This window comes from Dreissena polymorpha, chromosome 5 (genome assembly GCF_020536995.1).
Source record: "Dreissena polymorpha isolate Duluth1 chromosome 5, UMN_Dpol_1.0, whole genome shotgun sequence".
Lineage (NCBI taxonomy): Eukaryota > Metazoa > Mollusca > Bivalvia > Myida > Dreissenidae > Dreissena > Dreissena polymorpha.
In genome coordinates, this window is record NC_068359.1 from 28,846,924 (window position 1) to 28,864,130 (window position 17,207).

The 17,207-nt window shown below is 38.8% G+C and overlaps 1 protein-coding gene across 1 annotated transcript in view; it reads left to right on the plus strand.

The window, feature by feature from the left end:
• LOC127882126 (uncharacterized) overlaps positions 1-16,204 on the plus strand; it is a 39,164-nt gene extending 22,960 nt beyond the window's left edge. The window contains exons 7-20 of the mRNA XM_052430586.1: positions 283-462; positions 2,580-2,753; positions 4,299-4,469; positions 4,895-5,065; positions 5,751-5,909; positions 6,096-6,464; positions 8,149-8,298; positions 8,928-9,193; positions 9,861-10,017; positions 10,582-10,728; positions 14,194-14,364; positions 14,928-15,074; positions 15,446-15,616; positions 16,018-16,204. Of these exons, the coding sequence (XP_052286546.1) occupies positions 283-462; positions 2,580-2,753; positions 4,299-4,469; positions 4,895-5,065; positions 5,751-5,909; positions 6,096-6,464; positions 8,149-8,298; positions 8,928-9,193; positions 9,861-10,017; positions 10,582-10,728; positions 14,194-14,364; positions 14,928-15,074; positions 15,446-15,519 (2,336 nt within the window). The 3' untranslated portion in view covers positions 15,520-15,616; positions 16,018-16,204. The remainder of the gene's footprint in view (positions 1-282; positions 463-2,579; positions 2,754-4,298; positions 4,470-4,894; positions 5,066-5,750; positions 5,910-6,095; positions 6,465-8,148; positions 8,299-8,927; positions 9,194-9,860; positions 10,018-10,581; positions 10,729-14,193; positions 14,365-14,927; positions 15,075-15,445; positions 15,617-16,017) is intronic.
• Positions 16,205-17,207: the final 1,003 nt, after the last annotated feature.

The window sequence follows — 17,207 nt, forward strand, 5'->3', positions numbered from 1 at the left end:
ATAAATAAAATCTTAGATTCGTGGTCATTTTGTATTGAATTTATTAAACTCGTCATCTAAATAAAGATAAAAACTCGGCAAGCCTCGTTTTTATCTTTATTTAGATGACTCGTTTAATAAATTCAATACAAAACGACCACTCATGCAAGATCCTATATATACATATTTTATAATATCCCATGAATAAAAATGGGGAAAATAGTTTGTTTCAAAAGCCTGATTCCCGTTAGTCGAGGAATAAGGAAAATTCACTTGCTTTATGTGCGTATTATCTTCTTGCAGTGGATGGTAGGTGGGGAAGTTGGTATCCATGGAGTGTATGCTCTACAACCTTTGGTCCTGGTGAAATGTCACGGCTCAGATTATGCAACAACCCGCGCCCACAAAATGGGGGTCTATATTGTGATATTCATGAGAAGGGCGAGGAGGAGCGTATGGTGTGTCAAGGACAGCCCTATCCAAGTATGTGTATTAGGCGCTGAAGTTCTTTCCTTATATTGATAACTGGATGGAAACTGTCATGCACTCGTATATTCGTGAGTAATGTGAAGTTGCTTTCCTCACTCGTTACTGGCTTAAAAATGATAAAGCTTGCCTGAAACATAATACGAGCAGTTGGAAAAACTCAATACTGATATCAATTGTAATGACGTTTGCGCGTCCAATACACTTAAATACTTTGTATCGTGTTTTCATCTACTTTATTCAACGCGACTTATAATAAGAACATTTTAAGGCAAGTGCGTCGTCCAAACTTAAGATTCCGCTCCTAAGGTCGTGACACTGTCTTTGGGCATAATATTTTGGTGACTTTCGATAAAGAGCAAGATGACAAACGAAGATTAACCTAAACAGCTATCTAACTCAAAAAGTTTACATGGCATATTGAAATTTTGTGATATCAGATCATCTGGAGAACTTTTAACTTATGGGCTTCTCTCTTACACAAATACTGTTCATCGTATCCTCATCTAACTTGTTCACAGTTTTTAAGATCTGTTTGCACTATTTCTTAATAATTATTGAGGATATAGAAAATGCCATTACATTGATGACACTTTACACAAATGTTAAAAGAAATCCAACTAGTGAACCTTGGTTTTGTTTGGTTCATTTCCTTTCGACAAAGGTGGAGTTTCAGACACAAGTGTACTGTTGAGAAGGGGGCACCTGCGTTCTACGGTCAAACGTCTCATCCTCTCACCTTTACCTGTGGTCCCGTCTGGGCAGCAAAGCAGTTTTCTCTCGGCGTCTTGGTTCCGAGCGAGTATCACCATTAGTGCCCCAAGTACTGACCTTCTACTTGGCATCTGCATCCAAGTATCATCGCCAGGTGTTTCTAGGCCGCATTCTCTTCCTCTTCCCTTGGGGGTTCCAGGTGAGAGATTGCCTGGTCGTCTTGGGTTCAGGCTTTCGATGAGTGTGACCAATCCATCACCAACGTCTCTGAGGGATGTTTTTTTTAACTGGCTGCCGCCATGTTCATCTCCATAAGTATTATCCCTTATCTCTTGCTTTTTAATTATCCTTCATATGCCGGTTGTCACTGCCGATCTGGGCGTTGACGTCTCCAATTACAATGATAATGTTGCTCATCGGTTAGTCTTTTATGATGGTAGACAGTCTGATGTAAATTTTGTCCTTCTCGCCCTCGTCTCTGTCTCTGTCGTTTGTCAGCGGCGTTTTACTAGATATGTCAATGTCTTCCTCTTCTTCTATGGAAAGACGCTTTCATGATCTGTAGTCCGTGCGCCTCCCATCCGATTAGCGCCTTTGTATCGACACGGAAAGCATCAGGACTACTCCCTGGCTGGTGCTTCATCCTGGCGTATATGCCCCGAGAGCAGCAGTCACTCACCGGAAGTCCGTCTCTTTTGCTCAGAACTAGTCCATGATGATTCGCTTTTTCCTAAAATAGTTAGGTTGAACTTCAACATCTCTGCGACATCTTAGCCGGTCTTCCTGGTCTCGTACATGGTTCGGACATTCCGTGTTCCGATGTTGGTAGTGAAGATGGTCTTCGACCTGACGGCTTCCAGATGACTATCATGGCTTTCACCGCCCGGCGTCATACGCCCTCCAAGTCGAGGTTCATCTTTTATCATGTCCCCGATGTCTGTTGTTATTCAGATTGGCGTTTCTGTAGCTAGCGGGTGTTTCAGAGGGTAGAGTAGCTGGCCCTACGCCCAGCCATCCTCTTTTTTTCAGTCAAGCTTGGGACCGTCCTTGTATACTAAACCATCTTAACATACATGTAGATGTCATAGTGGTGTAGTTAATAAGTATCCGCCTTCCACCGAAAGGTCCCGGGTTCCATTTACATTCGGGAAGCGTTCTTCGAATCGTTCTCAAGACATCAAGTACTGGTTCTGCCCAGGAATCGGTCATAAGGATGATTAGGACATTGCTTTCGATGCCATCGAATGTAAACAAGGTTTACCCTAAATATGTGATGTAATAATGTAAATGAAATAACTTAAAACGTCCACCAGATATTACTATAACCTATCCGCACCAAGTTGAACAATAATGATATGTTAAAGGCATCATCGTGTTCTGTTCTATCCATACACTAACAGTTGACGGTATGTGGGGGGCGTGGCAGTCCTGGACCTCGTGTTCCGTCACGTGCCTGAATGGTACCCGGTCCCGTACCCGCCTCTGTGACTCCCCGGCCCCGCAACATGGAGGCAGCTACTGTGCAGGACAACAGAATGGCACACAGACGTGTACACCGCGTGACAATTGCGATGGTATAAAACATACGCAGACTATTGACGTTAACTGTAGAAAACGGTATGGGTTATTATATGTAAATCATAAAATGAACCTTAACTAGAATTTAATCATTTTTGTCAATTAACCCTAAAAATGCATGGACAACATATAAAAAAGGAGGTCGATAGGTCCTCTCGTCCATCAACAATCTATTATGTATTAACATTCACAGAAATAAAGTTGAAACACTCCAGCTGTCAGAAAAAGGTTTGTTTGCATTATAGTATCTACGTGTAGGCATTGCAAGCCCGGGCCTTCAACCTTTTCTCAAACATCACAAATATAAGTAGCCCAATAAATACAACAACACTTGAAGGCCTAGCAAAGTTCATGTCGTTAAAAGCTGAAATATTGTACCAAGACGTACCTGACGAGCAACACCCGGACGGAAGTCCACATTTCACCAGTTTTAAAGGTGCCTTTTCAAAGATTTTGGCATGTATTGGAGCTTGTCATTAAATGCTTTATATTGATAGATTTAAACATTGGACCTACACATCTCCAGTAAAAAAACAAGAATACAATTTTAAAAAAGGGATAAAAGTAGCCCTCAACTGGGCTCGAAACACTGACCGCTTGAGTCATGGATTAAAAAGGCTCCCGCTCAGACCACTCGACCATCCGTGCTCATGGTAAGAGCGGATGTATTTTGTAATCATATAAGCACTCCTCGTAGTTTCCCAAAATATAAAGACAACAACAGAACTTTCCAAATTATTCAATCGTTTCGCGTTGCAACGCTTTATAATTTTCAGGTTTTCAAATCATCAAAAGATGCATATAATTGATATTTTAGAGCATGGTAAATGTTCAGTGTTACTATTTCGTCACAAATATCATAACTAAAACGAAAATTTGCGAAACTGAAACAACTTTTTTTAATTTTGTCAATTTACCAAAACGTGAAAAGGCCCCTTTAAGACCTCGTTTGGGATGTACTCAGACGTAAGCTCTAGCATCTTACTAGTATAACTATTTTTATACGGGTCTAGATAATTCGTTGTGAAGGCATTTTGTGTTTTTTTAACTAAGTAAATAAAACAAAATTATTAAAAGTGTATGCCTGTATTATAAAAACGTACGTTTTAGGCAGGTAAATCCTACAATGCAACGGAGATAAAAACGGTTGGCGAAAAGGGCCAACTAGAAAGTAAAATGAGAAGTTAACGCATGCGCATTATAAAGACGTATGCACTTCTGTTAACTATTACTCTCTGTCAGTATTGTTTCTAAAATATTGTTACGTTGAATGCAATACTCGTTTTTATAAACAAATGAATGAATAGACTTACAAATAGGGATGCAAAAGGTTACACAAATCAAGTTAAAATAAAGCTCTGTGATGATTTGATCCAGTTTGATTGTATTTGTTGAACATTCGTTCGCGTCGTCGAAAAAAGCAATATCTTTCTAGCACACCAACTTATTACATAGACACAGTTGTCATTGTAGCTAAGTGGAGTGTCATAAACCTGGTGTATATTATTGCATATATGAAAAATGTTTATGCCGTTGTTCAGTGGATGGCGGATGGACAGAGTGGGGCGTTTGGAGTTGGTGTGATGTCTCATGTGCAACCGGACACCATATCAGGTACAGACTATGTGAAAATCCAACGCCAGAAAACTTTGGCAAGTTCTGTGAAGGACCTGAAAACGAGGTGCGCGAATGCTTCGACAAGCCTTGTCCAAGTGAGTGCAGTATATTATTTTATAAATGCAGCAACACAGAAAAACGCCATTGAGTGCCTTTGATTTCACGCAATTTACATCGTGGTCAAGATCTTCCGCCATATGGGATAATAGTAGTTTTAAAAATGACATGTTTGTCTATGTTCGCCCGGTTGTTAAGATTGACAAAACTGCTGTGTTTAAGTATTCAAACTGTTTAAAGACTTTTTAAAAGTGTCTTATTTCATCGTACAACTGTTACAAAGTATGATTACAGTAAACGGTACAGTTATTTTTTTCACACTCCCTCTACATAAATACGCAAGGCTAGTGCTTCATCCACCGTATAAAACTGTCATAGTTTTGCATGGAACCTTGGAACGATGTAATTGACACATTCTACTCAAGTGGCATAGTATCATGGTATCTTGTATCACAATCTACAGTTGACGGCGGGTTCGGTGCATGGAGTGCCTGGGGCTTGTGTTCCCCTCCAACTGGTAACGGACTTAAGACGCGTACACATCTCTGTGACAACCCACAGCCACTGTATGGAGGACGAAACTGTCTGGGAAATTACACTGAACAACTACCGTGTTGTGACAGCGACTGTCCTGGTATTTATTCTGCAGTTAGTCATGATGAAAGGACATGTATTGTTTATGGCTAACATTCATGGTTAAAAAAGTTAATTGGAGTTTCATTTAACTCAGAAAAGTATGCATGTGGGTTTGGTTCATTTGACGTCGGTCGTCCGCTCATTACTTGTAAAGCATTGATAAAACAAACGTATTTGTAGTGTTATAAATTAAAGATTATTATGTATATACACTAAATAAGCTATTGATTGCCTTTTTTAATAAATGCCCTTTTCTCTCACAAACCGAGTGTGTGTGTTTTCAATGCCATGCAAGTTCTACAAAGTTTAAAACTTGCATATATTAGCAATATGTTTATTCTTCAATTCATGAATATATTTATTACTGTTTATGCAGCAATGGCAGTTTGTATATTATTCATTACGCAGTTATTAGCAATTGTACACAATGCAATATTGTTTTACAATGCATTATGATCTGTTATATAGCTGATGATGTACGGTGAGTAGGGGGATGCCCTCGAACCCCATATACCTATTGACGAGGCAAATACAAAATATAGAACGGAAAAAAGATTAAGATTTTCACAGGTTAAATTAATAAATTTATAAGTATTGTGTCGTATTAAATATTGCTTGGTGTATACATGTTCTCATTAATAAGTATCAGTCAATACTCACTGAGTCATGGTGAAACACTTCAGTGGATGGTGGTTGGTTCGACTGGTCCACCTGGTCCGACTGCCCCGCTGACGCCTATGTTAACACAACCAAGTCTAGAACACGCACTTGTTCCATGCCTTCTCCACAGTTTGGTGGAGCCAATTGTGCCGGAGATAGCGTGGAAACGGACTGCTGTCCAGGTATATAAACATCATTTGCACCGGGCTTAGAATTCCCATTACATTCTGATCCATGGTTAACTTGACCTGTGTTGTGAAGCCAGTCGGGCCAATGTCTATGTTTTCTAATTATATTATAAGTGAAATTGATTAAACGGCCGAGTCCAATCTTTACGGCGTTTTATGTATTCCTGGATTGTGTTTAAGTCAATGGCGGTTTCGGTTCATGGACAGACTGGTCGGTGTGCAGTGGCAACTGTATAGACGCACACAGGGAGAGAGCTCATCAGTGTAATAACCCCAGACCCTCCTGTGGTGGTAGATACTGTGGGTCTGGAAAAGAAGTGGACCATACTTGTATACCTGATCACTGCACAACAACAACAACGACAACAACAACAGCAACACCATCAGCTGGTTCACCAGAAACCACAGCAGCTGGCTTGACAGGAACAATATCATCAGCTGCTACCTTTGCTCCGTCAACAGCACTTACATCGACAGTGACATCCGTAGCAACATTTGCCATAACAACAGACACGCAGTTATCAACATCAACATCACAAGTGACTGCAGGTGAAAAGATGTCTTCAGCACAATGAAAATAATGATTTACATATGCATACATGATTTGCATCGCTTTAAAATTGATTGTTTATTCGTCAGTTTGGATGCATGCGTCTGTAGCCATTCCGCAAGATCCCATATTAAAATAAACGCCTACACCTAATTTGTGTAGAACAACGGGAAAATAACCGTTAAATATACAAAATATTTTGCTTCAATAAGTAATAGTGAACTAGTTTCTAAACACGCTCTTATTAAAAAAAATCTGTAAAAATTTCAAATGATAGCACACTTTCATACATCAGTAGTAGGTGTTTGCACACATCTCTTTAATAAAGTTCCAATCTCTCAAATGTGTGTGTGTGTGTGTGTGTGTGTGTGTGTGTCTGTGTGTGTGTGTGTGTGTGTGTGTGTGTGTGTGTGTGTGTGTGTGTGTGTGTGTGTGTGTGTGTGTGTGTGTGTGTGTGTGTGTGTGTGTGTGGTGTGTGTGTGTGTGTGTGTGTGTGTGTGTGTGTGTGTGTGTGTGTGTGTGTGTGTGTGTGTGTGTGTGTGTGTGTGTGGTGTGTGTGTGTGTGTGGTGTGTGTGTGTGTGTGTGTGTGTGTGTGTGTGTGTGTGTGTGTGTGTGTGTGTGTGTGTGTGTGTGTGTGTGTGTGTGTGTGTGTGTGTGTGTGTGTGTGTGTGTGTGTGTGTGTGTGTGTGTGTGTGTGTGTGTGTGTGTGTGTGTGTGTGTGTGTGTGTGTGTGTGTGTGTGTGGTGTGTGTGTGTGTGTGTGTGTGTGTGTGTGTGTGTGTGTGTGTGTGTGTGTGTGTGTGTGTGTGTGTGTGTGTGTGTGTGTGTGTGTTTTAAAGCTTATTCTTAGTTCTATTTATAGTTGATATGAATTTATAATAGAAAAATAAAAAGATATCACGCCCGTGAAAAAAATCGATATATATCAGGAATTTCAAAACAACTATAGATCGCATAATATAAAAACATATACAATCGATCATGCTTATATACGTTGTTTATTTCGAGGATATCAAGTCGTGTTCGAATCTGGGTTAAATTCGGTATGAAAAAAGTCACTAGGTGTAGAAGTAGAAAAACCCTGTTACCACTTTAGAAGCCACATATCTGATTTAAGAATGATGAGTTTTCGCCAGAATTGTTATGTGTACGATATCTACGCAAAATGCTTATTTGGTTCGTGTGGGATAGGGGAGCCACATATGTAATCGAGTCAAATCTTAGAAAAAACATGGCACCACGCTATCTTGAAAACGTCTAAGAAAAAAATGAATCTAGTTGAAGTGGGATCATAAACTAGTTTCATTATGTAGATGATTATGGCTACCACAACTAAAGCCACTTGTATAATTAATATTGATTTAACTTGGTCTGTATGTTCATTTTGAATGTTCAACCCATTAGGAATTTGTGTCCATTGGAGTGAACAACTTGGCTTTAATGCGGTGTCCGCAGTCTGTCTTGCTTTTAATTTAAAAAAAAACACGTTTTGAACCATCTCACCTTTAAGAACTGGGTTTAAACGTGTATAAAATACAGATCGTTAACGGAAACAAGAAATGTATCTGTTTATCCGGTCATTTATAACAGCATTTTTTAAATATACACAAAACAATGCTGTTCTTTTCGTAATGTTAGCTAATATTAATGGGAAAAAAAGATTTCTGTCGTGTTCCGTAACAGGTACGACGCCATGCACCATGGAAACGTCATCAAACTGTCCTTGGCACAACGTTGCTTCACTTGACCAAATGAACTGGATTGTTCATAACGGCTCTACACCGACAGATGATACGGGACCGACCGTGGATCACACGTTTGGAAATAATTCAGGTACGTGCATTCGGTCTGGTACCGGGATTCGAAAAATTGCTTAATTTAATCAGTTGTTCTTGTTATGCTCCTTTATTTGCGCATGTTATGTTGTGTTCCAATATTCAGAAACGAACAAACGCTTGGTTTTTACATATAGAGGAATTAGTTTATGAATACTGCAACACCATATACATAATTATATATTTGATAGTGAATTTTTTTCCAGATAAGTTGATTTTTCGTAATAATTTAATTCTTTTTCATTCAAAATGACCGGAACAATATCATCAGCCGCTAGCATTGCTCCGTCAACTAATTAATTAATTTTTACTAATTAATATCTAGCCACACACTTACCACCTGTGTGTAACACTATATCATACGTCAGCGGAATAGTATATTTCTCAATCCCTCCAGAAGTCCGTTTCAACACTTTTAAACGCCGTGAAGTATTGTATTAAATTAAAACTTCAGTTCGTTGTTCATCACGCTTACGCAGCTCATAAAGCATATCATTCATGGCGATACATGATTAATGCAAATGTTCGCTGTCAATGTCCATAACGTTTACTCACTGCTTTGTTCCTTTCGTTCTGTTTTTCGAAAAGTGACGGTGGTTTTCAATTGACAATACATTGTTGTTAAAGGCAAGTACATCTACCTCGAGTCCAGCGCCCCAAGCACTGAATGTGACAAGGCCTGGTTCCAGAGTGACATCATACAGCCCGATGTCGGAACTCCTGGCTGCTTTCAATTCTGGTATCACATGTATGGTAATAACGCCGGAAGTCTCAACATCTACATGGCTACTGGTTCCCATCTCCCCGGGCAACTACTGTGGACAGTATCTGGAAACCAGGGAAATAGATGGAAGTCTGGCAATGTACCTTTGAGAGCCACCAGTAATTTCTCGGTGAGCTTTGCTACTGAACACGTAATTATTGCATATTGGTATTTACATCTTGATATTTTATATTCGTTCATACTTTAAGAGGTGTCATTGTAAATAAAATACCAATTATCTACATAAACCTAAATCATTGGTTCATATCGCATGTCTCTCTACATCACATTAGTCGTGTGATTTAAATATACACAAAGTAAACAAGTCAACTTCACCAGGAGCAGAGAAACGTGTTTATAATGTTTGCGTTCCTATATTTGGGTCGTGTTCTGAGAAAACTGGGTATAATGCATTTGCGTTAAGTGTCGTCCCAAATTAGCTTGCGCAGTCCGCACAGGCTAATCAGGGACGATACTTTCCGCCTAAATTGGATTTTTGCTAAAAAGAGACTTCATTTAAACGAAAAATGTCATAAAAGCGGAAATTGTTGTCCCTAATTAGCATGTGCGAACTGCACAGGCTAATCTGGGACGACACTTTACGCAAATGCATTAGGCCCAGTTTTCTCAGAGCGCGACTCATTTATGGCAAGGAACAAAATGCCAAATTGTGAGACATAAAACAACTATAGTAGACAAGAAACACAAGTACACAACACACTAAATAAATAAAACCGGGGTCACCGCCTAAGTTCAAGGCGTTTGAAAATAATAGATTGATTTCATGTTTAACTTAGATTATAGCGGAAGGCACTGTTGGAAACGGTTACCTTGGCGATATTGGGCTGGATGACCTGCTGTTCACACAGGCGACATGTTCTCTGTACCCCACCACGGCTTACCCTTACCCACTGTCAGCTCATACATGTTCGGCCACTACTACTTATAATGGAGGTTTGATATGAGTCGTGTTCTGAGAAAACTGGGCATAATACATGTGCAGTCCGCACAGGCTAATATGGGACGACACTTTCCGCCTTCATTGGATTTTTGCTAAGAAGAGACTTCATTTAAACGAAAAATGTCATAAATCGGAAAGTGTCGTCTCTGATTAGCCTGTGCGGACTGCACAGGCTAATCTGGGACGACACTTTACGCACAAGCATTATGCCCAGTTTTCTCAGAAAGCGACTCATATATGAAATAAAAGGTTGGTGACATTCATCTCGAATATACGAGAGTGTTTACGATTCTAATTTAAATATTGGTTGATTTATTTGAATACTTTATTTACTTTTATATACAACTGTGCAAACATCCAGGTACGCCAATGCGTGCTGTTGTGCATGTTCCCATTGTTATTTCCTGATCTTTCCAAATGTTCATGTTAGCATTAAGTCAAATGTGTCAATTTGAATACAATTTTATTTATCTTTATTCGTGTTGTAAAATAACATATGTATATAACAATATCTTGTTGTTTAAAAAGCCATGAATGGTGTATACATGTACCTTCAGTCTGGTCTAAATGGTTCAATGACAAATGCTCTGTGACATGTGGGAACGGAACGCTGACACGTGTACGTCACTGCTCCACGGGTCACGCCGAGGATTGTGCGGGATCCAGCACAGACGTGGTGAACTGTCAGATGGCGTTCTGTAAAGGTAGGTCTGTTACAAACGAAGTTTATTGGTAAATAAATAATTTTGTGCAGAAAACTGACCGAATGAGTAATATTTGACCATGAATCTGAGAAAAAAATATAGATTTAAAAGGCAAGTATAATACTTAAACAGCTTAAAGTATTTATGGCGTTTGCGGTTTAACTTTGCTTCATTATATATGTACTATGCAGTCCAATAATGTAGTAGAATATTCAAGCAAGGTAATTCTACTATGTTTTAAGGGTTTCCCTTATTTGAATACATCAAAGCATGGGTATGCAACCCGAAGAAAAAACAATGAAGTGTTCTCTTATTAATTTCGAACAGATACCTTTCCGAACGCCTGTTTAGGCTTGCTGATTTTTTATCGGCAAATATCGCAAGAACATTTGCAGCATTTCCATTATTTGTTTAAGAATCCGTTTGATAATGTCACGTATCGATACTCATTGTAAAAACGCGATGTCAACGAATATTTTGATATCCGAGTATCCGGATACCGGTTAAGTATCAGGATTAAAACTAAAAATTCGTAATAAATATAATACAAATAAGATCACACATAATATTCCTCGTTTACTAGGCATACAAATGCCCGATTGTTCACGTTAATTGATAAGATCAATACTTTCCTCATACCCAGAGGTGTAATAAACGCGCTCGGTTAGTATGCGAATACCTGATAAGCATCGTCGCAATTACATTTTTTTACTTTTTGTTACAACATCAAAATTTAATTGAATACTATGAATAATGCAGCGAAATACCATGTAGAGTCAGACTTCAAATACACTTTTGTTTATGAATTATAATCGTTTGAAATTGGTAAAATTATGAGTGTTAGACACACCCACACAAACTGCCCATAACAGCGATCCGGCATGCTCAAAACGGGCAAGTACACAACCAGAGGTGGTATTCCATAAACATCTTAAGTCATTTCTTAAATGATTTCACTTCATGTCAAAATTACAATGTTTTGTATTTATTTACTAAATAAGGAAACACATGTTTTTTTTGGTATTCCTAAAATAACATTGACATAATGATGTTATTTTCATGTAAATCTTGATGCCAAACTATTGCAATATAAAATGAAACACTTTACAAATTTTCATAATTTAAGGATAAGAATAAAATTTAACTTAAGATGCTTCTGGAATACGACCCCAGATCGAATTCATACTGTTCAACGCTTCATGTGCAGCATGAACGATGCGAACACAAGATATTTTCCTGGCGCAGACATAGACAGTGATCATACGTTAACGCTCACCAACATCAAGCTGAAGGGAAGGAGCATCACGAAGAACCCTCGGATTAGATTTAACTTGGAGAAATTTAAAGATCCCGAGATAGAAGTCGCATTTCATGCACAAATATGTGACAAGTTTGCAGCCCTGAACATCATAGACAATGACATCGTCACCACACCCAACAACATCAAGGATGTTCCGCTTTCATTGGCTGAAAAAGGTCTTTGGTGAGAGAAAAGAGGGGAAACTAAACTTGGGTGACGACCGAAGTCATGGACCTCTGTGATAGAAGAAGAGAGCTGAGGCATGAAAAGTACACCAGATTGGACTCTAGGACAGAAACACAGAAAGCGAACAGGGAGGTGAGAAATAAGATGAAAGAGGCCAAGGGGGAGTGGATTAAGGAGCAACGTATCAACACCGACAAAGAGTTTACAATATGCAGCAGTAGAAATGTCTAAAGAACCATCAAGGCCCTCACAAAGACCAGTCAGCCCAATGCCAGCAGACCCTGACGGGAATCTCATCACCAAGAGTGCCGGAGTCCTAAACAGGTGAACTGAACACTGCAGCGACTTCTATAACTACCCCAGTTAGAAAGATTCCAGACCAAAAGCGGACTACGAAAGGCAGAGGTGGAAGAGGCAGTGCATAGTCTTCAGGCAGGAAAATCTCCGGGTGTGGACAACGTTCTTTCCGAGTTGTTTTAGCACAAAGAAGCATCAACGACGACATTTTGTCACAAGGTCTGGGAGGAGAAGACGTGGCCAGTGAAGTGGACCCGGTTTCTGGTGGACCCCTATCGAAAAGGGGCATTATCAAGATGTGCGAGAATAACCGTACTATCAGCCTCATCAGTCATCGCAGCAAAAGCAGGCTGGATTCGGAGCTGGGCGGAGCACACTGGAACATATCTTCAACTGCAAAATCAGCATTAAGAAACACCAAGCAATACCAACGTGACCTCTTCCACAATATCGTCGACTCTAAGAAAGCTTTTGACTGCATGTGGCATGGTGGCCTATGGCATGTTATGAGAGAATGCAACATTGACGAAGGCTTGTGAAAGTCATCGAAGACCTCTACGGAAACGCCAGCAGCGTAGTACTTCTAAATGAACAGCAGGGACATTCTTCTATTTTATAAAAACACATTTTATAATAAAACGTTCATGTTTCGCTTGGTACGAACGAAAGTCTCGTTGTATGGAATATGCACAGGATAATAGTTACCATTGCGGAATTGTTTAGGTCGATATAACGCGAAAAACGCGAGTAATTAACCAGTTAATTTCTGTGGAATTTCGTAATTTGATCGGTTAAAAATAATTTAAAGTTACCATATTGCATATAAGGTTATTATAACTTATTATTTATTAATTACCATTGCTATAAGAATGTACGCATACGACTGCACATTTCGACCGATATAAGATGTACCAAAATTTAATATATTTTGAACACAAAATCGTGAAAAACAGAGAAAAAACATATTGTGCAACTATGATGCACAAGTGCTCATGACATGATGATTAAAACGTCAAGCGTCAAACATATTCATCCCCGATAAAAAAATCAAGCAATTTCATTGTTTAAAAATGGGGATGTTGAGGTATGATAAACAAAAACCAATGTAGACAAATACTTAAAGTAACGAGTGTTCATTTAGGCCAATACGTGTAGTAACGAGTGTACTTGTAGACAAATACTTCTAGTATCGAGTGTTCATGTAGACCAATACTTAAAGTAACGAGTGTTCATGTAGAGCAATACTTGTAGTAACGATTAATTATCTAGACAAATACTTGTAGTAACGAGTGTTCATGTAGACAAATACTTGTAATAACGAGTGTTCATGTAGACAAATACTTAAAGTTACGAGTGTTCTTGTAGAAACATATTTCAAGTAACGAGTGTTCATGTAGACCAATACTTGAAGTAATGAATGTTAATGTAGACCAATACTTGTAGTAACGAGTGTTCATGTAGACAAATACTTGTAGTAACGAGTTTTCGTGTTCATGAACTTGGTTAACTTTGATCTCTAACCGAATCATGAGCAGTGATTAGGTTGTATTTAACGAAATATTATTGCACGTATTTCAAATAGTTTTCCTATAAGAAGGTATAGATACATAAACATATAAATATAGTATGTGTAGTTTTTTTTCCTTAAGATGTAAGATTTTGTTATTAATTCTCCCAAATAGTCGATGGTTCCTGGTCTTCGTGGTCACCATGGTCACAGTGTGACGTCACATGTGCAGACGGTCACATACATCGGACACGCACGTGTACAGATCCAGCACCCGCGTTCGGAGGTTTGAACTGCTCTGGAACGAGCCAGGAAACAAACACGTGCTCGCTTGTCACGTGTCCAGGTTAATGTTATTAAACTGTCTAAATCTATTTACCAAAAAAATGTATCCATATTAACCCATGAATGCCTGGTGGACTCTCCCATCCTTCTAAATTTGATAAATTTATTATCAAAATTAGGGATGTCTAGTATATTTATTTCTATATTTAGCATATTTCTTACATAAATTCCTTTAAGCATACAGCGAAGACCCTGATGAGACGACACATCATGCGGCGTCTCATCTGGGTCTACGCTGTTTGCCAATGCCTTTTTTCTAGACGCTAGGCATAAATGGGTTGATTAGAAATACGGGGGAGTATTGATGATACAATTTGCAAAAACAGAACAATTAGAAAATTAATTGTGAACATAATTATGTATTTGCTGACCAATTAATAGTAGGTGTTGTTTATTTTATTTCAATTTACAGCATAGTTTAAGTTGCTCTGTTTAGATTGACAGTTTTATTCAAAATGTCTATACTTAATCTTGTCTTTCTGTACAATATTATTTCTGATATTTGACCCTATATAATTTGATGATACTCATATTGTATTTGTCTGCGTGTGTGTGTGGAAACAGTCTGGTCTCGGTGGTTCAATGACAAGTGTTTTGTGACATGTGGGAACGGAACGCTGACCCGTGTACGTCACTGCTCCACGGGTCACGCCGAGGATTGTACGGGAAACAGAAGCGAAGTAATTGACTGCCAAGACCGACCTTGTAAAGGTACATTTGTTAAAGAAATAAACATTTAAAGACTAGGGGCCTCATACGAAAATATTGCTCTCGTACTTAACATTGTATATGTAAACATTTATTTTATAGCTCGATAAGTTGACGTGGCACTCGTGAACTCCATTCGCATTGATTGTTCACTATGTTTTCATTTGTTTTTTGGTCGTTCTTAGTTCGCACGAGTTTTATGAGACCATGAAAGTGAACTTAGTGTGGTAAACTTAAAGTGATTAAGGACGATTCCAATACCGACATTTATTTATTCTTCGTAATGGTACATTAATATATTTATGCATAAAGGGTGTACCATGTTGGTTAGGGCGACCGATACGAATTAACTTCATACAAATCTCATATTCAAGTCGATGGTTCCTGGTCCTCGTGGTCACCATGGTCACAGTGTGACGTCACATGTGAAAACGGCCACATACATTGAACAAGGACGTGTACAAATCCAGCTCCCGCCTTCGGGGGGTTGAACTGCTCTGGAACGAGCCAAGAAATCAACGCGTGCATGCTTGCTAACTGTCCAAGTATGACTTTAGGACTTAATACATATATCTGGAAATTAACCCATTTATGCCTAGTGGACTCTCCCATCCTTCTAAATTGGATCAATTTATTTCCAAAATAAGGGATGTCTAGTATATTTATTTCTATATTTAGAATATTTCTTACAGAATTTCCTTTAAGCAAACAGTGCAGACCCTGATGAGACGCCGCATCATGCGGCGTCTCATCTGGGTCTACGCTGTTTGCCAAGGCATTTTTTCTAGACGCTAGGCATAAATGGGTTAATATCTTTTGAGCATTATTGGATAATAATCATTTTATAAAATTTATCATGTTAAATTAGCAAATGAATAATATAAACTATTGGATACACAGTATGTTGACAGTATGTGCGCTTTCTAGCTATGTGGATATTATTTAGGCTGGAGCAAGTGGTTTTTCGACGACTGCTCTGTGACATGCGGTGACGGCACACAGTCACGTTTTAGGATGTGTTCTTCTGGTCACGACGAGGACTGTCCAGGGCCTGCTTTCGACACCGTGCCATGTTCGATGCCGCCATGCTGACAGAGCATGAATTGCCAAGCAATATGACTGAGTCAGCAATGATTACAACATGCGTCAAAGGTCGTGCAAATAAAATTAATATTTTCCTCTACATTTCTAGTTTGTCTTGCCTTTAGTCATCAGGTCAAAAAAAGGTCGAATGTTGCCACTAACAACTCCAAAACCTTCCTGTCGTAGACTTTATTTGTACTGTTCTCAGGTTATCACTTTATGATGTTTTAATTAGATAAATCTTCAACAAATGTTTGCAACAAGTGTTAAACCCGTAACCGGTTTAGAGGTATTGCACTCAAACTTTAACCTGAATTACGTAAGTTAAAGAAGGCGCCTAATTTTGCTAAATATTCATTGCTGTCAGTAACATCGCAAAAATGCGGCATGTAGGTAGGCTATTTTTTGTTGGTTAAACATTTTACGACACACGATAATTTCCCACTATCATAATGGTCAATGACAGAAATCTTGCAAATATCTATGTAACATTGTTGCTTTCCTAATTTAAGATCATTTAAGTCGTGTTCTGAGAAAACTGGGCGTAATGCAAGTGCGAAAAGTGTCGTCTCAGTTTAGCCTGTGTAGTCCGCACAGGCTAATCAGGGACGACACTTTCCGCCTAAATTGGATTTTTGCTTAGAAGATACTTCATTTAAACGAAAAATGTCATAAAAGCGGAAAGTGTCGTCCCTCATTAGCCTGTGCGGACTGCACAGGCTAAGCTGGGACGACACTTTACGCACATGCATTATGCCCAGTTTTGTCAGAACACGACTCATTTAACACTAATTCAGCGATTATGATCGCAAGTGGTAATAATGAGCCACAACTCGATCTCTAATGTCAATAAAAAGTGTATGGGTTGTACACAAAATAAGGGTCGATACATAGTGTAGCAAAAAAGGTATCGTACACCATCTGTTTTGATAAAGTTTTTGCACTTGTGTTACAATCAGCAGTTGAATTGTGGTAAACTGAAACTTCAAATTATTTTACATGAATGTTTCGTTTTCTCTTCTTAAATGTACAAAAAATAGTGACAAAGTACAA